Source organism: Monopterus albus, unplaced genomic scaffold, assembly GCF_001952655.1.
Source record: "Monopterus albus unplaced genomic scaffold, M_albus_1.0 scaffold98.1, whole genome shotgun sequence".
Classification (NCBI taxonomy): domain Eukaryota; kingdom Metazoa; phylum Chordata; class Actinopteri; order Synbranchiformes; family Synbranchidae; genus Monopterus; species Monopterus albus.
This window is the reverse complement of record NW_018127978.1, coordinates 811,315-834,120: the sequence shown is the minus strand read 5'-3', so window position 1 is coordinate 834,120 and position 22,806 is coordinate 811,315. Positions and strand designations below refer to the sequence as shown.

Below are 22,806 nucleotides of genomic sequence, written 5' to 3'. Positions count from 1 at the left end.
TTTCTGTAAAGTTTTATAAACAGGAAAAAGGCTAAAGCTGCTAACGTGCTGGAGCAAGAGGAGAAATCTCAGATGTTTATATGTAAATATATTTTTTTAACGGAGCTTTTGTTGGTTTAAACTGATTTTTGGCCTGAATTGTTTGTCCACATACAGCCACACATTGTTTCTGCTGCATGACAACATGGTTCTGCACAGTTTACAACACACAGTATCATCTTTCCTCTGGTTTTACAATGTGGTGAGAAGATAAAGAGAAAATGAAAATTAAAACTGCTGAATCTGCACCTGATTTCTTCTGAGCTTGTGCAAAAATAAGAAATAATTAAACTACCGAGTTCAGACAATTTTCACACTGATTGTAGTTTTGTTTTTTAACCTTTCAAAGTTTTTTACTAACTGCTTCATCCTTCTAGAAAGTCGCCCTCCTCCCTCTGATGATGATGGATTGACCTTTGCCCTGTGTCTGCCTCCAGGTGACATAGTGCTGCAGAGCAAGGCAGTACATCTGAGGGAGGGGCAGCGCGTCGTCCTGAACACCAACATCCTGCTGGCGTCAGACTCGGCGGGGCGCCCAGAGGAGCTGATCTTCACGGTGTCAGTCGCACCTCGACACGGCCTCGTTCATGCCGTCCAGCAGCCCGGGGTCCCGCTGATCAGCTTCACCCAGCTGGACGTGGCTGCGCACCGAGTGTGCTACACCCACGACAACAGCCACGACGCAGAGACCGACTCGTTCAGGTGAAACACACTGAAGTAAAAGTACAATGTAATGAAAATGATTTCACATTTAAGTCAGCAGGGCTCAGGTGTCGCACACAGTGCAACTCCGTACTAGAAAACCTGTGGAACCCTGAATATGTGCAGCACCATGAGGTCAATGACCTCTCTGAGAGTCCTGGGACAGAAAAAGTAAATTTCTTCACACTGTCAGCACTAAGTTTATTTAAAGTCTCATAGACATTTGTCATTTATTAATAAATAATCTTTACATTTTATAACAAAGCCATGAGCTACAACAGCCAATTGGAGAAAGTCAAATCACAAACACTTTAATCACTGATTGAATTTTAAGATAAATAGAATTTGTTTTTTATGGGAAGGGTCTACCGTAATTTCCGGACTATAAGCCGCTACTTTTTTCGCTTCATGCACACACCCTCATCATAGAAAACACACAACGAAATGCATATAATGCAGCTTTCAAGTTAAAGGCAATCGATCTGGCTGTCGACATATCTCATGTTATAACGTGGACACCTGCGGCTATGTACAAACTGTTATTTCGTTTTAAATTTAGTGGGTGCGGCTTATATTCACGTGCGCTCAATAGTCCGGAAATTACGGTATTTGATTTTTCCTCGTATTCTGTTTCACAGGTCTAGTTTTTGTTCTCTTTTTTTTAAACACATAAAGCTTGATTCATCAAGAAGGAAATATTTGTCCCTAAATAAAGTAAAATAAATAAAAATAATCTAGGGCTGCATGATTAATTGATTTGTGAGCGTGATTCAGATCCCTGTGCGACCTCACTCACGTGACAATGATTCTCCCATGTTTGCATTAGCAGGGAGACATCTTGCATCAAACCAAACGCTCCCTTTTCCTCGCTAAACTCTGTTAACCAGTAACCACAAAGTGATTTATTTCTGCCTCACTGCTATTCTGCGTTGGCTGAACAGGGCAGGCAGCAGAACGTTTGAAAAATAGTTGCAGGACGACACAGAATATCTTTCACAGTGTGAAACATGTTGGATTAGTTTTTGGAACAGTCTTCTCTTCCTGTCTACAGATCATCATGCGATGTAACGCCTTCCTGCTGTTGGTTAACGCAGAGACCACCCTGGTCCAAACCTTGTTAAGAAATCAAGTAGTAGTTAAAAATAATATACATAATAATTTAAGCCTGACATTTTAGGCTGATTTTATCAAATATTACACGTTTAAACCAGACTCCTCAATGTTTGACTGTCTCTGTTGATGCTGAGCAGCTGTTCTGTTTGACTTCGACCCTCTCATTTAGGTGAAGCTCTGTTTTGCTGCACAGCATGAAACTCTGCACACACCAGGAAAATAAATGGCAAATTATCTGCCAACATATTGTGAGAGGAAGATATTTCTGTCAGCACCGTGGCCCGATGAAGTATCACACACAACATTTGGCTTATGAAAGAAAACTGGGCAGCGAGATGAGAGAGAAATGTCAGGAGACTGAAGGCTTTTTCTGCTGCAGTATGTTTATCTGCCTTCCCAGCCAATTTGGCAGAGCTGTGGACGGAGGATGGGGGGAGTGTTTGACTTGGTGGGTGTGCAGACCTCGGGTTTGTCACCCAGACCTCTGCTGCCCCGACCGGCTGGCTGTCTGGCTCTAGAAGACCAGTCACAGCCAAGACTGAAGGACTGGGACTGAGTGAGAAAGGTGACAACAGACAGAGAGGAAGAGAGACATCCAACCAATCACACTCCGACTCCCAGAGAAGCTCATTTAAAGAATAGAGCTGGGATATTAATACTGATCTGCTGATTCAGTTTGATTTTGATTCACAAAGTCTAGAATTGATTCTTTTTTATTCATTTCACTGTCATTTATTAGCATCAGACCAGTGTTGCATACATTCCTACATTCAACAAGTGAGCAACCCTGTTGTTTCTTTGGATATAACATTATATAATGTCCACATTATAGACTAAGCTGTAAAACACTCTTCCTGGTTCTATTGTTGTGGATTTATTTTCCTTACCAAATGTAAAACTACAAAACATGACACATCTATGTTTACTAGGGACATGTACAGAACAGCTGAGCAGGAATAATAAAACCCTGTGCCGCTAACAAGGTCTCATCATTCTCCTTAATGTAAAACATAGTAAACATTGGCCTATAGAGCTGCACAGAGCAGCAGACGCTCCAGTCCACACATCCACTTTAATAATCAGTTTGAACACAGAGACTGATTCTGTTTGTGTTGACATCAGCCTGCTAGCTAGTGTTAGCTCCCGACAGGAACAGACCGAGTAAAGTAGACCCCACACCCTGTTCACCTGACTTCACGGCCTCACGTCTCAGAGCCAGAGGTGACATCTCCTCAACAAAACAAAGATCTCAGTAGACACATTTTAGTCATCAGGTGAGAATCAGGTTATAGTTGGGGTTATTGAACATGTAGTTGTGGTTAAGGTTAGGGTAAGGGTAATGAGTGTCCTCTCAGAGGTAGGAATATAAACGCACGCGCGTGTGTGTTGTGGCAGCAGATGATGGATGAGCATTATTAGAAGAATAACAACAGTGCTGGCGCCGCCGCGGCCACAGCGCCTGGCCACAGACGGCCATCCCTGAGCTAATATGGCCGACACCGGAGCCAGATGTTACACCAGGACCTTCCTTTGTGTGTGTGTGTGTGTGTGTGTGTGTGTGTGTGTGTGTGGTGGCCGGTGTGCAGAGGCCCACGGCAGTCTGTCAGCTGCAGCACTGCAGGGCTGAGAGGCAGATTGTGTTGGCAGAGGGATGAGAGGAGGACAAAACACACAGTCATTTTCAGGTCCAGTGCACTGTCAGTTGTCACCGTGATGTGTACATGTGTCTCTTTCTGTGGTTGTGAGGACATGTTATACAGCCCTGGCACCTCCACAGGGCTGTCTGAGGGTTCAGATCTGGTTTTAGGGTTCAGGTCAGAATCAGGTTTATGTCAGGGTCAGAGGATGTCAGCAGGCACACTAACACCAAAACTAGAGGTGAGAACAGCTCTTTACATGAGTGATTAATAACTGAAGCTGTATTCAATGTTATTCAACGGAAAGTCACAAGAAATACTTCACCTGGAGCCACGTATTGTCCTGATCACTTGTGAAGAACTCTTAGTAGGACAGACTCCTTGGGCGCTTCAGATGAAAGATCAGAGGAAAGGACGTCTCATGTTTCTAAAAATGTTTCTTCTATTCCTCACATCTTACATGGGCAGGACGGAAACACAAAGAAAAGACACAAGTGAGGGAAACTTAGATGTACCCGCTATGTTTGAGTAGCTCAGCCCGATTCAGTAAATTACTTGAAACTAATAAATGTCGTATTAAAGACTGTACACAGTCAGTGCTGGCTAAACAGTATATGATCTCACATCTGTTTCTCACTTTTGTTTTGTCTTCACAGTTTCGTCGTCACCAACGGTGACTCATCCCGCAGTGGCACCCTCCACTTCACCATCGAACATGGCGATCGCATCCCCCCCACCCTCAACCACAACACCGGCCTCCGGCTGCAGGACGGCTCCACTGAGACCATCACCTCTGACCAGCTGCAGCTCACTGACCCCGACACTGCCACCACCAACCTCACCTACGTCATCACACAGCCGCCACGCCATGGTAACCTGCTGCTGAGGGGAGTCCCACTGACACCTCCTCTGAGGTTCACCCAGACGGACGTAGATGAGCTGAACCTAGCTTACCTACACGGCCCGGGCAGCTCAGTGGAGATCGACAGGTTCTACTTCCTGCCGAGTGACGGGACCAACATCGGATACCTGGAGTTTGGACAGCTGAGAGAGGGGCCCGCAGTGTTTAACATACAGGTGAGCTGTCACACAGAAGTCAGACTGTGCACTGATGAAACTTACCTCACGAAACTGAAGAGCCAACACATCATGACCACTCACAGAAGAAGAAGAAAATGTTTATCTTGAGACAACAGCTCATGTCAAAGTCTGGGATACCTACAGTATATATCAGAGTCCCGTGTTCACTTGTGCTGGGTGTGGGCAGGTGTAAAGACCTAAGTGACTCTAATATGAGCCGAATCATTACATCACATTCTGACACTCACACCTTCCTAAACACTGTTGTGGATGAAGGCTGCTTCCCAAGTCTCTTACATGGGCCTACGTTTCCCTCACTTGTGTCTGGCATCTTAGTCCCACTCACATAAGATGCAAGGACAACATGAGAAAGAAATCGTGGGCACATGCTTTTGAGACATGAGAGGTCCTTTCCTCCGATTACTCACCTGAAGCGTCCAGCCAACACCTGACTTCCGATAAAGGGGCGCCTCAGTTCATCAAAGACTTCTATGAAGGATCCTCTTGTGTATCCTTACTCGTGGCTACTCTAGTAGCCTCCTAGCTCCTCAGAGTGGGAACAAGAGCTCTGGGACAGAGTTCAAGGTGTTTCCCTGGTGTCCAGATCTGTGGCTGAGTATCTGTGGGATATACTGAAAAAAGTCTGATCTGCTGCAGCTTCCAGGCTCTGTTGCTGACGTCTTGGTGTCAGATACCACAGGCCGCCTTTAGACGTCTTTGCATTTACACCTTGAGCAGTCAGCAGCGTGTTTAGGGCTTACTAATCTGAATGGCAAGATCAGAGGAAGTATACTTAATAATGCCAGGTGTAAATGTCGAGACCCATTGATTGGTCTTACTATCCAGGTACAGCTCTCATGTTAGCACCAGGCCAATGAGGCCTGAGAGCTGACGTCTGCAGAATTCGATTATGTAAAGACACTGGTTGAGGTTCGATGGTGGAGATAAAGCTGCTGTTGACTCTCTGTAAACCAGGACCAGCCCCCCCATCACATGCTACCTGCTCTCATACAGTAGACACAAGCAGGCAGCTAGGTGGCTAACTGGCTAACAGGCCGGCTGTACCGACTGACCTGAGCCTCTGAGAAACTGGAAACCGTCTGTGATTGGACGATGGGTTTGATAATGTGTGTGCGATGTCTACAGTCTGTGAGTATTTTGCTTTGCGTGTCTGTGTGTGAGTATTCAAAGGTTTCATGAGTACTTGACACACACACAGATCCACAGTTCATCCCTCGGTTCATTTTGGTCAGATCAGTCCAATAAAACTACTGTATGTGTTAATATGTGCTGAAAAACGAGCAGTGAAAATCGTTTTAGGAAAGAGGAGAAATACAGATGAGACCACATCAGGCTTAATGAAAGACAAAACGTTGAGGAGAAACTTTCCACTTGTGTTAAGTGTGTAGAGCTCAACATGGTCACTACACGTGACGAGGGCGACCTCCAGTGGCAAGACAGCTGAACTGCACTTTGTTGACTGAATTCTGCGCGCTTTGATTCTTCCTGTTCATTTCTGCTCAGTGGTCAGTTTATTAGGAACCCCTGTGCCCAACTATGCCAGATCTGACAGTGCTGCAGTAGATCCTCCTTCATGAAGGTGATCATGTTCAGTCTGTGTTCAGGCTGTTTCGCAGTGCTGCTGGTTCACTGTGGAGGCTGCAGTTTGTGCTGTTGTTCAACTGGACTGACATCTGTTTCTGACATTTAGCCTAGCCTCACTGACTGAGACAACAACACAGCGTGTAACAGTTGAAGAGCCTCCGTGAGGTTGTACCAGTAGCCCCATACAGTGATCTGTCTGCAAGTACAGCAGCCGTAAACTGAACTAACAGATGAGTCGTCTCCTGCTGTGTTCAGGTGGATCGTGTGGACAGAACTCCTCCCAGTCTGACCACCAGGCAGAGTCCCAGCACGGTGGTGGATCTGGGCGGCGGCCGTTATGGCATCTTCATCACTAACAGACACCTGCAAGCCTCTGACCCCGACAGCCCCACGGAGGAGCTGGAGTTCTCCATCAGCAGGCCTCCACACAATGGACACCTGGAGAACATTCACACAGGTGAAATGAGAGAAATGAGAGAGGCACTCAGTTTATCACCAGTTATCTCGCTCATTTCCAGATGTGTTCTTTAAGAATCTGAGGTGGTTTGTTTATTGTTTTGTGTCTTTTGCAGTAAAACCTATTGTTTGTGTTAAGTTTGATGTTAATTGAGCTTTTTTGACTTAAATGTAAATCTTTATTTAACACATGGCCATCTCCATGTCCTTCAAATGCACTTGTCATTTGTTTACTACATTAATAGATACATAAACCAGCTTTTAGCAACATGTAGGTAAGTGGAAGCAGAGACTTTGTGTCACCTTAAACCCTGTAGTTTAGCATCGCCATTATTTCAAACTCCCTATTACATGTGTAGATTTTTTTTTGGATTTTTTTCCAGTGGTCAAAGATACTTTATAAATTCTTATTTACTTTATATCTTCTATGCCTGTCTTTCTTGGTGCTGGCCTGCGCCCACTAGAGTTTTTCTTACTTGTGTACTTGTTTGGGCAAGAGTTAGTTCACTGAGTCCAAGCCCACACGAGGCCAGTTGGCCTGAGACTCTGTCTGTCCCCCCCCCCCCCCCCCAATCCCATCCCGCCAGGAGCCTACATCAAGGGCCGTTTCACTCAGCGGGACCTGGACCAGCGGGCTCTAGTCTTCGTCCTCCCAGCCGACATGGAGGTGACGGCCGACAGCTTCCAGTTTCGTCTCACCGACCCGGCAGGAAACGCCATGCTGCCTGAAATGTAGGTTTGTAGACTGGTGTACAGAAGCTACCTGAAACTGGTCGTGTTAAGAGAAGGGACTCAGTTTCAGTGACTGAACTAATAACATGGAGGTTTAATGTGTGCACATATTTATGATCATGTATCTCGATACAATTGTGGGTCATTATTTAACATTTTTTGGTATAACTGAAGAATTTTAGATTGAGTAACAATTATTTTGGAGACAGTCAGCACCAACCTCAGACCAGACCTCGTGCTGTGGTCAGAAGCACAGCGGGCTGTGCATTTTGTTGAGCTTGCAGTTCCCTGGGAGGATGCTGCAGATACAGCTTATGAGAGGAAGAAACTGAAATGCACAGAGTTGGCCATGGAGGCAGAGGAGCATGGCTGCAAAATTAAAGTCCACCCCGTGGAGGTTGGTTGTAGGGGGTTTGTTGCCAAGTCAGCTGTCTGTCTGCTAGGTGAGTTAGGTAGAGAAGGGCAGAGCCTAAGACAGGTAATAGGGAACCCAGCTGATAGTGCAGCTACATACAGTATCTGCTCTTCTCTTGGGTGAGGACAGGGTTCTGGATCCTTTGTGTTGAGGGGAGGATAGGTTTGGAAAATGGTGCTGCTTGTTTTGGGGCTCTGAAGGTTTATGACGGCCTGGCCTGACACACCCTCTCTGGGGCCAAGTAATGGCTAAACATTAACTCGTATACTGAGCTTCCACAGGAACGCTCTCCCATTCTTTGGCACATTTGTGTATTATTGACCATTGACTGTGCATGTGAAGGATTCAGTGTGTCGCCTGCAGACTGGAGCTGTCCTGGTCTCGAGTGGAGTTGTCAGCGACCTGCTACAGAACCTGTGAGACAGCGGAGATGCTTCAGATCCAGATCCAACGCAGTGGGAGGAGCATCGACCCGGCCTACGTGGCTATCCAGGTAGCACGGTGACCCCTCCCTCCACCACCTCCACACAGTCTGTGAAGCATTCAGTTTTCAAATCTGCTTTTAATTATTAATCTTTGAGTTGGTGCTCAGTATTTGTTTAATGTCTCTGTCAGGTGGAGGAAGGATCGGCCAAACCCGGAAGAGATTTCACTCACAGCACAGCCGGTCTCATCCAGTTTGACCCAGGTCTGACTCAGCTGGACTCTAGTCTGTTCTGTTCACTTCTAAGCAGCTTTGTTTAGCCCAGACAGTCAGAATCATCAGTGCATCTTCAGCTGGATCAGTTCACCAAACTTAAAAATTGTTATTGAATAGTTTGTATGAGTTGAGCAGCTCTGATTGCTCCTGCTATCCATAAAACAGTGGTGGTTACTGTCACCTCATCTGTTTTCTGTTACAGGAGTCAGTGTGAAAACCTGGAACATTTACCTGATAGATGACAGACTGGAGGAGAACCACGAGACCTTCACTGTCACCCTGAAAAACCCAAAAAACGCCGTCCTGGGACAGAGGACTTCCGCTAGTGTTGAGATCATCGACCCCAGAGGAGGTGAAAACTGTCGGTGATAATAATTAGTTATAATAATCATCAGTCAGCTGTGTCTCCATCATGGGGAGACTGTAGAGTTGTCAGTTTACTAATAAAAAAGGAACAAATGTTTCGTCTACAAAAGAAGCAGATATCACAACATCCAGGTGTATCAGAAGGCTGTGTGTCCATCAGCCTTCATCACATCTGGACACGCCAACGTTCCCACCTCATCCCAGCTTGGAGATGCCCTGCACTGTTCTGTCTTTCCTCAGTTTCTACTGCTTCCACTCAGTTCTTTACGCACAGATTCAAAATATACACACAGCATTCTCACATTATTATGAACCTGGTGAAAAATCAGCAGTACGGCTTTAACAGCAGACCCAGAGGTTTATAAATCTGTTTATTTTGGCTTCTTGTTTACTTGATTCTTCATTTAATTTTCTAAACAACTGTCCAGAATGAATCCAACAAACTATAGCAAAATAGGTATTCCTGTTACTTTGTCCTCCCCATCAGTGAGGTTAAATACCAGAACCAGCTCTCTGCATAACTCAGTTCAGCTGAACAGCAGCACCAGCTCCAGCCTCCACAATGATCTGAGACAGTGTGAACACAGGCTGAACACCATCACCTTCATGAAGGAGGATTTACTGCAGCATGTTGGACCAGACTGACTCGGTCTGACACCGGGGTTCCTAATAAACTGACACCAGAGCGTCAGTAAAACCTAGTATATCACCAAAAAAAAACAAACATGTGCCTCTCTGCTGTCCACCAGGGAGGTGCGACCCAGACAACCTGAGGGTGGAGGAGGATGAGAAGCGCCTCCGCCCGCCTCCTCCTGACCTCCCCGGGCCAGACGAGGACCCCATCACCGACATCGAAGCAGAGCTGCTGTGGGAGAACCAGCCTCACCCTCCCAGAGGAGACGTCCCGAATCGTTGGCCCTTCCTGGACTACGAAGAGGGGGACCCACAGGACCAGGCGGCCCCCGGCAGGCAGCTCCCGGGGACACGCAATGGGAGCAACGGACACAGGGTCAGACATGGAGCACAGAGGGTGGGTGTTCTTCTAGTTTTAGCTCCCAGATGTCCCCCAGTCTCCTTAAGGAAAATTCTGGTTAATCACAATAAATAATACAAGGATTCAGTTCAGTGTTGCAACAGTGTTCAACATCACATTTAACATAAACATAGTCTGCATGCAGAAATCTTGAAACCTTCCTGTCAGTGTGGCTTCACTCTAAAAGCTTATAGTTTAGTTTTTCCCCTGATCTTTGTGTTGATGGTCAGATGTTAGGAGAGAGGAGGCCAGGGGAGAAGGTCTGGACGGTGAGACTCACGGTCGCTTCATCCAAAGTTCAATCAAAGCACACACAGTTAACGTCCATCTGGTTCTCCTCCTCCTCCACAGTTCCACAGTCTGACTCCTCTCCGGCTGGAGGAGCTGAGGCCGGGCAACACCGCATGGAGCTGGTCACCTCCGAGCGGCCTCCTGCAGGAGCTCCCAGTTGGAGACGCTCCTCAGATGGATCGTCCATCACCCAGACACCACATGGAGCTACGCCAACACAAGGTACAAACACACACATGCTGAGTGTTTTCAGTCTATTTCATAATAAAAATCTATTTCATGTCTTCAGCTAGAAACATTTAACTATTCCTGTAGTGAACAGACAGAGACACTGATGTGGCTCTAACTCACCTTCTAGATCATTTAGCTAGAGAGGAGCCTTGTGCAGTGTCCTGGCCTCTTCTGCCCTCTACAGGGGGGAGGTGCCACTGAATGACAATTAGTGTTGATTCATTGTAGTCACCAAGCACTGAGCTAACTCCACTGATAGCCTCTCTTCTCCCAGGCTGAGCCCTAAATATGAGCCGCCACCGTCCGAATGAGTCGCTGCGGATAGCACAGCTGGCTGTTGAGTGTCACATTCTGTTATAAACTCAGACATGCTCTGTCTTCTGTTCCTCAGACAGGGAAGTCTCCCAGCAGCTTGTGTCCAGACGGTTGGACTCACTACAGGAGACACTGTTACATCCTCAGCTCGTCTGTGGCCACGTGGACCAGCGCTGAGCGATCCTGCTCCCTGCTGTAAGCAACACACAGACCCGCTCTTCTGTCTTATTGTTGTTTTGTTTGGACCTCATCCCTGACCTTTAAGAATAAGGCTGGTTCAGCTTATCAGTCTGTGCCGTAGGCCTCCACTGTTGTCCACCAGCTATTAAACCCACTGCAGTGCACAATGTTTTGAGCGGTTTCCACCCATTCAGGATTTTCCTTTCATTTTCTCCCATCTGCATGTTAAGTTTCAGTTGACTTTAACTGTGTGTGACTCTGACACTAACATGTTTTCTAACACACTGTCAGGTTTAACAGCAGCCTGACCAGCGTGCAGTCCCGAAGAGACATGACCTGGCTGTGGAAGTTTGCAGGGAGGAAGCCATTTTGGATCGGTGAGTGCCTGCTCTCATCAACATGCCGAATGCCTGTGTGACAGGTCCAGGATGCTACATTTAATCATATGAAAGAAATATCAACTTGTTTCCCAGCTTTAAAATTGTGGACCTCCAGCAGGAAGCAGTCACACAAACAGATTTGTTTTTAAGTGGCACATGTGTATCAGTATAAACCTTTGATAAACCACATTTAAAACGTTTGGGGAAAAACTGTTGTGTTCAGTTTCGATGCCATATGTCAGAACAACATCCAGGGTGTGATCAAAGTCTTTTTTTAAGTTCACATTGAAAGTGAACAAAAACCTGTGGATGGAAACACACCCAGTGTCTGTTAGTGCTGGGTGTCAAACCTCAACCCGAATCCTGGTCAGGAACAGTCAGGGTCCAGTTTCCAGACACTCAACTCTTCTCCGTGTTCCTCAGGTCTGTCTGGAGGTCCGGTCCGCTGGATGTGGGCTGATGGTCGGTCCGTGTCCTTCTCCAGACTGAAGTGGGCACCGCTGGACCACAGCAAGTCCGAGGTCAGCTCAGACTGCATGCTGGCTGAAAACCCCAGAAGCTGGATCTCCACCAGCTGCTCTGCTGAAACTCAGCACACATTCATATGTTCATCGCCGGCTCACGCTCACTGAGAGGCACTCGGCATATTTACTGCTATCATCACCACAACCTGTGTGAATGCTGCCTTTAAGTCATATTTAATGTTACGCAACGATGCTGCTCTGTACATTAGTTTTTATATTTGACATAATAAAGATTGTTGCCCAAACAGAAATGAGTCTGAATTTAGACATTTGATGTCAGTCTATCCATGTTCACTACACACCCTGCTGTGAAATGATGCATTAGTATTGGGTTTGTATACAATTTGGAATAAGCTGAGCGAACTCTGATAATTGAACAGACGCTGACCCGTCAGATATAAAAGAGTTTACTATTTATTTTTATATAATGGAGGTAATGAAGAATTACAGCTGTGTGCATTAGATACGTTCTAATAAAGGCTCTTGTTTTTAGCTGTGGTGAAGTTCAGCCTTTATAAAACCAGCCTGAAGTGACCACAGCGCAGCAGAACTCTGCTCTGGTTGCAGTAGTGGTCGATCTCTGAATAAAAATACACCTGGTCCAAATATTATAAACCTATCTGATGGTCATGGTGCAACTTATCATAAGGACATGCTTTGAATCCACTTGGCCAAGTCACATGATTGTTTCACCTTAATTCATGAAACGTTTCCTGTTTTGGCAGTTGGAACATACAACAGCTGGTCTTGAGTCGGTTGACACTACCTGAATAACCAAATAAGAGTTTGGGCTGATCCCCAGTCAGTGATTGCCGTTACTTGTAGCTCATCAGATGGGCCACGTCCCAAACGGTCAGATTCTGTGGAGCTTCATGTAGGAGAGAGACAAACGTATTTGATATTTGGACAAGTTGACTTGAATGATGGAGGAAGCAAGAAAAAGAACAAGGTCACTTGTGTGGGGGCATTTTGAGCATTAATGTCGGAATTTGAATTAAAGTTGGAATCTTAGTAGCAGAACACAATGAACAGCTGTTTCTGTTCACTGGTAACTATTATATTTACACTAGCAGATAAATAGGAGACTGCAGACAATCTTTAATTGGACTTATTTTTATTGCCATATCTATGATAGACATCTGAATGCTCTTTTAAAAATAAGAAAAAAAAAAGCAGCAAAATTGTATTAAGAATATTTTAAAACACAGGTTTAGACCCAGTGCTACTGGACAGGATTGGCAGTGACCCCTGCAATCTATTTTGCTTGCGCTTAAACTTTATGTGATGTTTTGAGCATTACCTGTTAAACAATATGTCGAGTATTTTACAATCAAAACAAATAGTAAAAATAAAAACCATCAAAGTTAATAAAAATGTAAAGAGACATGGACTGTACAATAAGCACTATAGGATTTGCATTTCTCTCTACAATCTCTTTTCATTTGCTTGTGATGTAGTTATGTCAGGCACAATCACTGTGTTGTGCATTGTCCTTTGTAAAGAAACAACATTAAAATAGCTAAATAATGTTTTACTGTCAAAACAAAAAAGAAATGAGTGATAGACATGTTTTATATTGGAAAGTGGGAGCTCCAGTGCTCCTTCATCTTTGGCTTCACAAAAGTAAGAAAGTTTATTTTTATTGTTGACTATTTTGGTGTGATATCTGCAGCAGACAATAAAGAAAACTACAAAAACCTCTTAAGAATGGCAAGACAAATGTAAAAAAGCTTTCTATAAAAACCACATGTACACAGAGCCAGAGCTACAGCGTTTCCCACACGTGTCCTGCTTTTCACTGTTTGAAAGTCCTTCACAGTGAGTCTCAGGCTGCAGCACCTGGTTTTCATGCTGCTCTTGGTGTCTGCGTTGCTCTTGTCTGTACAAGTAACTGCCCTAGTTTTCATACTGAATGTCATAAGCAAGAGGTCCACTAATCGCAAAGCCAACATAGAAGGAAACCTTTTCAGTGCTGTAACAGCTCCTTATCCCACCAATCAGAGCAGGACGCACCGGGATTTTCAGTTTTGCATAATTGGCGTACACCTCTCCTTGCTCAATAGTTCCAGTAACTCGATGGAGGGGGTTAATGATTGCCTTGTCTCTAAATATATCTCCACTCCGCCAAAGTTGTGCCAAGGCATCACGGCGCATCGGCTTAAAATTCTCATCCAGTTGGGGTTTAGAAACAAGCCTTTTGAGTTCCTCTTCTTTCCCCAAGTAGAGGTGGGCAACAGTGCTCCTGTTTGGAAACAGTGAAGTCAGGCGCTTGCGGTATGACTTTCTAATCGCTTTCACATATGTTACAATTTCTTTGTTTTCCTGTGTGGGACTCGGCCAGAATAGGAGAAGAGCCAGGTAGTATGGGTCTGGGTAGGGGTAATGAAGCCCTACATCTTGCAGAGTTTTCAAAAGGAGATCAGAGAGGTAGCTGTAACTCTTCACATGTTTAGACTTTGGTTTCACAATGTAAAGAACTATGTTGGACAAGATGTAATTGATGGTTTCCTTTGTCTTTTGTTTTTTGTTGACAAAATTTTGTTGCTGCTGCAAGAACACGTAGCATTCTGTGATCTCCTCAATCTCTTTGGCAGGTTTGTCCAAATAGTAAAGAATCCCTGCAAATGTGTCTGCCTGTTTCTCTTCGAGAAACAGTCTCCGTTCTTCAATGTTGATCTTCAAATTGAGATTAGGATTGTTTTGTCTTTCTTTGTTTACTTCCTCTGGTGCAGAGCAAAAAAGAGTAACGTACTTTTTAAAATGAGAACAGACGGTGAAGTGATTCTTGATATCAAATTCTGAATTGTTTCCTTTTATATACATGAAGTAACAGTTAAGAAGATCGAATATTTCTTTTACCTCAGTTTTCAAACTGAGGAGAAACTTGTCATGTTCTTTGATGATCTCCACGTACCTGTTGTTGATCTCATTGTTCTCCATGTACACACTGGTGATTGGCAATGCTCCCTTCAGAAAACTCTGCAAGTACTTCTTCTTCATTGGATCACTTTCCTCAAAGAATGGCAACCTGCTCAATATCTCAAAAATCAGGGAAGCTATATCCAGCACCCCAACATAGCCGTAAACAGTGTATGACTTCTTGGGATAGTCCTCTGAGTCATTCCCATCTGCTGCTTCATCATGTCCATCCTCTATGTTCGCTAGCTCTTGAGCCCTTTTAAATGCTCGGATAGCATTTTGTGCTAACTTCATGTTTGTGTTCAAGTCCTCTGGATTGTGTGAGGTCTCCTGCTTCTCTTTATCTATGTTACACTTCAGGTTGCTTTTGTACACTTGTCCAATTGTGTCAAAGGTGTATGGGTTTTCTTTAATGTTCTTGGCCTTTTCTGCCCATTTCACGGCCTCTGGGAAGTCCCTCTCATTGATGTACAAGTACCTTGCCAGTGCCTGAGGAATAGATGCACTTGTTTCAAACCTGGGTGATGCTTTTTCAAGGATTTCTTGGACTGTTTGTCTTCCTTGCTGGCTGTGGATTTTGTCTATGAGAGGAGAAAACTGTTCTCTCTCATTTGAATCTTTCTTCCGCTGCCTTTCAATCAGCATTTGTCGAATTGAGAGCACAAATTTGTGTTTGACAACTCCAACACTGAAGAACAGATCACAGTGAAGGATCTCCATCACAATATCACTTACTTTTAAAAAGCAGCTTCTCTCCAACTCTTCCAGACATGCAGCTGCTATGGAGTAATGTACGATTCGCATTGCTTTGTATCCTCCCCAGTCTTCTACTCTGTCTATGATGAGCAAGTTTGAATATGGCTCCATTCTGTGTAACACACTGTCATCTTTCCAGGCAACTGAGTAAAACATTTTCATCCCAAAAAAGTCTTCACACAGAGAGAGAGAGATTTCAGACTCTGCGGCATATGTGTTCAGCAAGGCCAGAAAGGCAAACAGTTGGGCCTTTTTTGTGCTGAAGTCAAAGCTCTCCAGTGTGTTACGAGCAAGATCATTTATGTACTTTTTGTCAAAGTTGCTCTTCATGATCATGAAGCTGTAAAAGTTTTCAGGTTTTTCATGAGTTTCTTTGAGCTCTTTAAGTTTCTTTTCAAAATCCTTCTGTTCTTCTGGTTTCAGTGAAGCTGTGATGTACTGGCTTGGTGTTGTAATGCGTTGGTACTGCTCCTTTGGGCTACAGGAACGAACACAGTTAAGTACGATGACTTTGCAGCTTGGTGCATCATTCACATTTACGACTGAGCCGTCCACTACAGCGTCTTTATATATGCAGTGAACAAGATCATGAGCATTCTCAGTTTCTTTTGAATCGTCAACTAACAGTAAAACCGGGGATGGTTTCTCACTGTCAAGCTTCATGAGCCTGCTGACTTGAACGGCAACCTCTGTCTTTGGGAGTGTGTTGTCTTTTAGCACAGCACATCTGAACTCTTGACGGAGATCCCACATCACATGCATCGCTAATGTGGTGCCGCCACATCCTGGATGGTGAAACAGATTCAGCAGATCACACGGCTTCGATTCTTTCGACAAAGACCTAATCATCTTCTTCATGGTTTCATACTTGTCTCTTTTGACAAAAGGCTTTTCTTTGTCTTTGTCACAGAAGTAGAAGTTCCACCATTTGACTTTGCCTCCCCTGTAGAATTCCTCCTCAACTTTGACTCTGAAGTCTTGAAACTCTGAACTGTTTTCATCGTAAATGTTTTCACACTGATTCAGACATAAGATATCCAGAGCAGTCATGCAATCTTCATCCTTCTGTTTGAGAATGACAGCACTGGAGCCAGAAGAGGGAAGCAGCCTTCCACATGACTGATTCTGTGGTCCCATTGCCATTATAGTACCACTGATCTCACTTAGGGTTAGTTCATAAATGGACAGACGATCAATTTCAAAGTCACACTTCTCTTGTATCAGCTCCCTCCATTTCAGATATGTGCTCCGAGATTCACAAATAGTGATGATGCTTTCCTCTTCTGTGTGTTTTATTAAAGCCCTGTAGGTTTCGAAGACTGGGTCTTTTTCATTGTGCACAGGTGAAAGCAGGAGGAATATGATGAGTCTTCTTCCAGGGGGAAGAACTTCAGGGTTGCAGATCAACGCAACTAACTGCTCTACATCTCTGCAAGATTTCCTCAGCCAGTTCTTATAATCCAACTCCTTATTTGAGTCACTGTCGAGATCATGTCTGCCATTGCAGAATACCCAGCTGGTCTGTCTATAAAGGTTAAGATTCTTTATCACCAAGTCAGTCTGTCCCTGATACTGTGCTGGTGTATGCAGATTGGCCACCCTAGACTCTCTGTATGAATGACACAGTCCACCAGGAGCAGCAGAGTTGGGGTCAAAGTCTAACACACAGAACAGTTTCAACTTACTCAGGAACTGGAGATACTGCTGTTGTTGAGGACTGCTCTTGTTTACAACAACCACAAACCTTTCATAGTTGTCCAGTGAGTTTGAACCACAAGTTAACAAGTTCTTTAGTTTGTCACCCTGGTTAGCTTCTCTCTTCAAAACGTCTTCTGAAAGACGTGGCTGCTTCAGTGGACCTGCAGGATCATCAAAATAAATGCACTATTAAGTGGAAAAATACACAACACAAGCTTTTCTGTTGAACTTTAAAGATTCAGGCAGGTGTTATTCTGTATTTGTCTTACTCTCACATGAAAAAGCCAAAACCAACTATGTGTTTGTTATTTCTGAATTTCCTGGTTCATGCTGAAGATGTACATTTTTAAAAACATCTCTTAAATACTGTTTTAAAAAAAGGTTAAGTAGTTTTCTAAAACAACCATCTGCTGTAGCTGAAATCCATCAGTTGTAGTGGACTGTGTCCAGCAGCAGATGAATCCACATTTGGTCTCTAGCAAGTATTTGAGGATTTGTGGCAGCAGCACAGTGAATGTGGGACTGACACAAAATAAACTAGTGTGTGTGTGTGTGTCTGTTCATGATGATGACCAGTGTCACCCAGTACAACAGTGTGGTCACTGATGTGGTGTTTTAGCTTTCTCCACAGCAGTGGAGCTCTGAATGTTCTAACAGGTTGTGGATTTGGTGTTTTGATGTTACTTGTTGCTGGTAAAAAAAAATACTGCTGGCTGTCACTGAGGTGCAGTTAAGTTACTGCAAATACATTTAGACAGTACTGGTCAAAGTGGGATCGTAGTTTCACCTCCAAGTAAGTTCGACTTGATTAAATGTGCGTCAGTGTAACAACAGTGCAAACTGTCAGCAAAAAGCTACACAACTACACAAAACAAGTGGAACTATCTGAATTTGTTTTTCCATGAGATGTCTTACCCATCTCGTTTTCCAGCTCACTAGCAAGTTGACGCTGATTGATGTCTTTTAGAATGTCGATTGTGACATATACAGCCTCATGTTGATAATAGTCAGTCATTAGCCTAGCGGTGTCCATGGTGTCCTTGCCCTCCAGTTTCCCCTGAGAAATAGGTTTAAACTTGGATGTCTTGTATTGGCATAAGTGGAAGTGAAAATTTTTAAAATCATCTTTGAAAAGGTTTTCTAGTTTTTTTTGGAGGATCAGAGTGATCATGGATATGTCTGGTTCGACTACAGTCTGCAAGAAGAAACAGAAGTATGGTTAGAAGTTAGGTTTTTGTCTTATTAGCACATTTTGCTATTTCGTAGGCTTGATGAACAGCCTGCACACAACACTTCATATACTATGTCGTAAAAAACAAAGCAGAAAGTTTTACCCACAAGCTTTTCTTTCCTCTCGACCCCCACGTTCTCTGGTGGTGGCTGCTGATTTTCCTTCCTCGCTGAAACGCTGCCAGATGTGAGCTGAGCCTTTCCAGATTCATGTTCTCCCATTCCTTGATTTTTTGATTCTGGTTGTTTGGTTGTGGTGGCCTGAGCCAGACTCAGTTCAGGTTGAAAGGATTTTGAAGCTTCTGTTTGGTCTGTGCTGGTGTGAGGGATGGGTTGTAGCGTGGGTTCTGGCTTCTTGTTCAGGCTACGGAGCTCTGCCATAATCTTTACAGCTGGACCAGATTTCACATCCAGATCCAACAAATCCTGCTTCTTGAAGCAAACGAGGCAATTGCCTGACACATCCTCGTCTAGGAGCCTCTGTCCATATTTGCCATATACCTTCACATGCTGCAGCAACCACTGGTTCACCTGCTGCTTTGTCCAGTTTCCCACATATGCTGGATACTCTGACTCAAACTGTGACCCTTCTTTAAGCTTTTCTAGGTAACATGTGATTTTGACAGCAGGACCGTGTTTTATTTCCAAGTCCAATATGTCTGTCTTTTTAAATTCAACTAAACTCTCTCCCGACACTTCTGCTTCTTTGAATTTGTCTGCGCAAGCCTCATGAACTTTGACCTCTGTCGTCAGCCATTGGTGGACATCTTCGATGGTCCATATGGAAACCTGAGGTGGTGGCTTTGTTGTGGAGCGCCTCATTTTGGATCAACTAAAAATGAAACAGTGGAGCAGAAGATTAAAATAACTAAAGAGTAAGAAAAGATAGTGTTGAGAGGTGAAAGTGAACAAAATACACTTTGTGTATGTCAGTGTCGTGGCTAGAGTGTGATGCTGACTAAATTAATTCGGACAAACCATCCCAATTTAAGTGACCATTTAATATTACAATTATTCTGAACAGAGTAGCAGTTGAATAGACAATCTGATAGTTAGGGAACAGAGAACAGAGACTCTCCTCCTGCAATGTGATAGATAAAATGTTAAATAAGAAGTTTGTCAAAAGCGTCAGTCAGTCCTGGTTACAAGGTCCAGTCAGTCAGTTGTTGTTACGAGGTACCGTCAGTCTTAGTCAGCAGTCAATCTTAATTCAGCGTCCCCCCAGCCGGCTGGGTTCACTACAAAATATACTCTCCCTGTCATAGTAGCATTGTCATCCTCTCTACCTCCTTCTTCTGCTCTAACCCAGCTTTTTATCTGCTTGCACTTACACAGCCCTCCATGGCCTGAGCCATAAAGACGCCGTCCCATGCCAGCTACCCACACACACCTTCTCCCGAGCATTGTCTAAAAATGTCCAGTACGTGAACTTCTAGGTCGCATTGACCTAGCGCACATTTCCTTTTTCTAAACCTGAACAGAGCACACGAACAGTTCACATAAGGCTGCAGCTACAGTATATCCATTCCCTATCTGAGGAGGAAGTCACTCGGGATGTTGACCCATAGGTTAAACAAGGGGAACACAGCCCAAGATATTCTTGCCTGTGCCCGAAACAGATCAAGCTTCCGTACAGACTTAGCTCAGCCTTACATCCTTACACAACTATCATAAATAATATCTAAATATGAACTACATACTGTTACCTCTGAAACCTTATTTATTTTTAGCGACTACATCAGTCAAAATAAAATGGCAAAAAATTTAATGAAACTATCAACATGGTTTCTAAGGACTATCTTCCCACTGCATGAGCAGAGATTTGTTAAGACTCACAATGAGAATTACAGAATGGTAAACTGTGTCTCTGAAGGGATCAACTCCTGTTTGGTCTCTTGACCTGACATCTTTCTAACTAACATTACTGAAGTTCAACAGGAGAGACTGACTCTTTATAAGAGACCTATTTAGGGACACATTTGTTATTGGAGTTATGTTTGAGTTTTCTTTTTCAACTCAAGAGCCTAAACAAAAAGAAAATAATCAATACTGATACCAAACCACAACTGTTTATGGTTCTCATATTTACACAGGTTAACAGATTTGATGGAGGTGTTCGTTCCTTTTTTAACATTCTCAAAGGCAGTTATATATTCTGATGGAGTTAAACTTATTCTAGGTTAATACAAGAGGTTTACGAAAAGCTCTTTTTCTGTTTTGTAAAGAGGTGAAAGCAGTTCTGTTATTTCTGCAGGAATGTCATTCATGTCCAGATGAATTGAAACTATGGGGAAAATCAATGGGGCAATGAAATTTGGTTTTTGCATGGCACAAATCATTCTGCAGGGTAGCTATCCTTAAAGACAGATTTAAAGGAAAAATAGTTGAGTCAAGGAGTGATTCTATTAGACACTGGCTGGTACTTTTTACCATACGGACTCTGCAACTGTCTAAGTGTCAAGTCTGTCTAAGCAGGATGTCTTCTGTTTGGTGACATTAATTGAGGAAAAAAGATATGAGGCTCTTGACAGGCCCTCTGCTTTGCTGAGTAGGACTCTACCATATAGAGATAAATCTCTGGCTAACCAAGTGTTGAATTTCATTTTGAGTGATGAAATTAAAGGGTCCAAAGTATCATTAATCCATTTCTTATCATCCTTTGTGATCATAATTCCTAAATATTTCACTGTGTCTTTTACTGGGATGTTATATAACTGATTCTACGATGTCTTTAAGAGCAAGAATCTCACACTTTAGTTGAGGTTGAGACCATACACTTTAGGGAAGTTTTTACAACAGATAAAGCATGAGAGACTTCAGTTTTACTTTCTAGAAATAAAGTTGTGTCATCAGCTAGTTGCGAATTTTTTATTTGCCTACCATTAAAACTGATGCCTTTAAAGGGATGCTGATTTATTAATAAGTTAAGAACGTCTCCTACTAGTAAGAAGAGGTAAGGAGAGATAGGACAGCCCTGGCAAATTCCTCTCTTAATGTCAAATCTGGGTGATGTGTCAAAGGGCAGCTTCACAGAGCTGTTGTTACCATTGCATAATGTTTTGATACCTTCAATGAAAAAGTTGTCAAAGTGGGAGAAGCTTAAGGCATCAAAAATGAAACTGTGGAATACTGGGTCAAAGGCTTTTTGAAAGTCCAAGAATAAAATTAAAGGACTGCCATCAAGAAGATCTTTATAGTTGACTAAATCGATGACTAGCCGAATATTGTTGGAGATATGCTGACCGCTTATGAATCCACATTGGGATTCATGAATTATTTCATTAAAGCCAGATTTTAAACATTTTGCCAATATGGGGGCAAAAATTTTATAGTCATTGTTGAGTATGATGGTCGCCAATTATCAATAAGTAAGGGATCTTTCTTAGTTTTGAGGATCAAGGTGATAAGTCTTTGTCTCAAAGATGGTGGTAATTCTCCCTTGCTTCATTATAGACAGTGTTAGGTATTTTTAGTCAGATAGAAATTGGATAGATACTTTATGTATTAGAAATGTTTAGTGGAGATAGGATGTCTAGTTAGACTGTTAAATGCTTAGTCATGCTTATGAGTTTCTACAGGGTACATCTGGTCAAGGATAACTAGAGAGAAGAGTTGATGACTGTCAGCAGACAGGGTGTTTAATATTATTATTATGACGTGTATAACTGTAGCCTTAGCCATAATATGTTCTTATGTTTAAGTCATAGACTTGCTAAAGGAAATAATGAAGAAAACCAATGACAAGATAATTCGTGAAAAAAATGGAGACATCCTTGTCCTATTGAAGACTAGAAGTGGTCAAGCATTGCCTTGCCATCCAAGACTTCATTGAGAGATGGCCTGCTCTGTTCTGTGAAGCTCAGGTAAATGTGGTCCTTTGTTTCATCAGCTGATGCTGTGATTGTTGTGTACAGGTTGCAAGATAATTAGTAAAATGCACTCAATCCCCCAGTTTATTTGATACTCCTTGCTAATACAGCCCTAGACATTCTACATTCACTGAGGCTTTGAGTTTTTAAAAAAATTGCTTTAGAGAGGTGTTGTTTCAACTTGATGGCCATTTTACAGGATGTAATTTATTGTATTGCATTACAGTTCAACAGCAGCACAGTTCACATCCTACATCCTGCTGTATGAGCATATAACACCTGAAATAGTTTGAACCAAACTGTACATTGTCACCTTCAAGAAGGAGGATCTGCAGTATCTATAAAAAGTGTTCACCACCTTGGATGCTTTCATTATTAGATTATTGTGTTTTATCACCTTTTGTTTCAGATCAAAGAAGAGTTCAGAAGGATAACAGCAATACATCTGGGGTGGACCTTTTTCTCAAAACTGGACCTCGACACCACCAAATTTCTGGAGATATTTAAGACAAAGAGAGGCAGGCGTTGCAGGCAC

At 43.3% G+C, this 22,806-nt stretch overlaps 2 protein-coding genes across 3 annotated transcripts in view; one reads left to right on the top strand and one right to left on the bottom strand.

Moving 5' to 3' along the window:
• The window catches only part of frem1b (Fras1 related extracellular matrix 1b), a 40,997-nt gene extending 28,958 nt beyond the window's left edge, over nt 1-12,039 (top strand). Inside the window, exons 25-36 of the mRNA XM_020609160.1 lie at nt 477-741; nt 4,148-4,568; nt 6,432-6,633; nt 7,220-7,364; nt 8,143-8,272; nt 8,395-8,467; nt 8,682-8,831; nt 9,595-9,875; nt 10,230-10,391; nt 10,792-10,910; nt 11,187-11,272; nt 11,699-12,039. Coding sequence (XP_020464816.1) covers nt 477-741; nt 4,148-4,568; nt 6,432-6,633; nt 7,220-7,364; nt 8,143-8,272; nt 8,395-8,467; nt 8,682-8,831; nt 9,595-9,875; nt 10,230-10,391; nt 10,792-10,910; nt 11,187-11,272; nt 11,699-11,907 — 2,243 coding nt within the window. The 3' untranslated portion in view covers nt 11,908-12,039. The remainder of the gene's footprint in view (nt 1-476; nt 742-4,147; nt 4,569-6,431; nt 6,634-7,219; nt 7,365-8,142; nt 8,273-8,394; nt 8,468-8,681; nt 8,832-9,594; nt 9,876-10,229; nt 10,392-10,791; nt 10,911-11,186; nt 11,273-11,698) is intronic.
• A 1,128-nt stretch (nt 12,040-13,167) lies between these two features.
• The window catches only part of LOC109965263 (sterile alpha motif domain-containing protein 9-like), an 18,171-nt gene continuing 8,532 nt past the window's right edge, over nt 13,168-22,806 (bottom strand). The window contains exons 3-5 of one of the 2 annotated variants that reach the window (XM_020609140.1): nt 18,511-19,234; nt 18,088-18,367; nt 13,168-17,333 (exon numbers count right to left, since the gene is read on the bottom strand). In XM_020609140.1, the coding sequence (XP_020464796.1) occupies nt 13,696-17,333; nt 18,088-18,367; nt 18,511-19,224 (4,632 nt within the window). In that variant the 5' untranslated portion in view covers nt 19,225-19,234 and the 3' untranslated portion in view covers nt 13,168-13,695. Of the gene's footprint in view, nt 17,334-18,087; nt 18,368-18,506; nt 19,235-22,806 lie in introns of those variants that run through there. The other variant, XM_020609141.1, reaches the window with a different exon arrangement.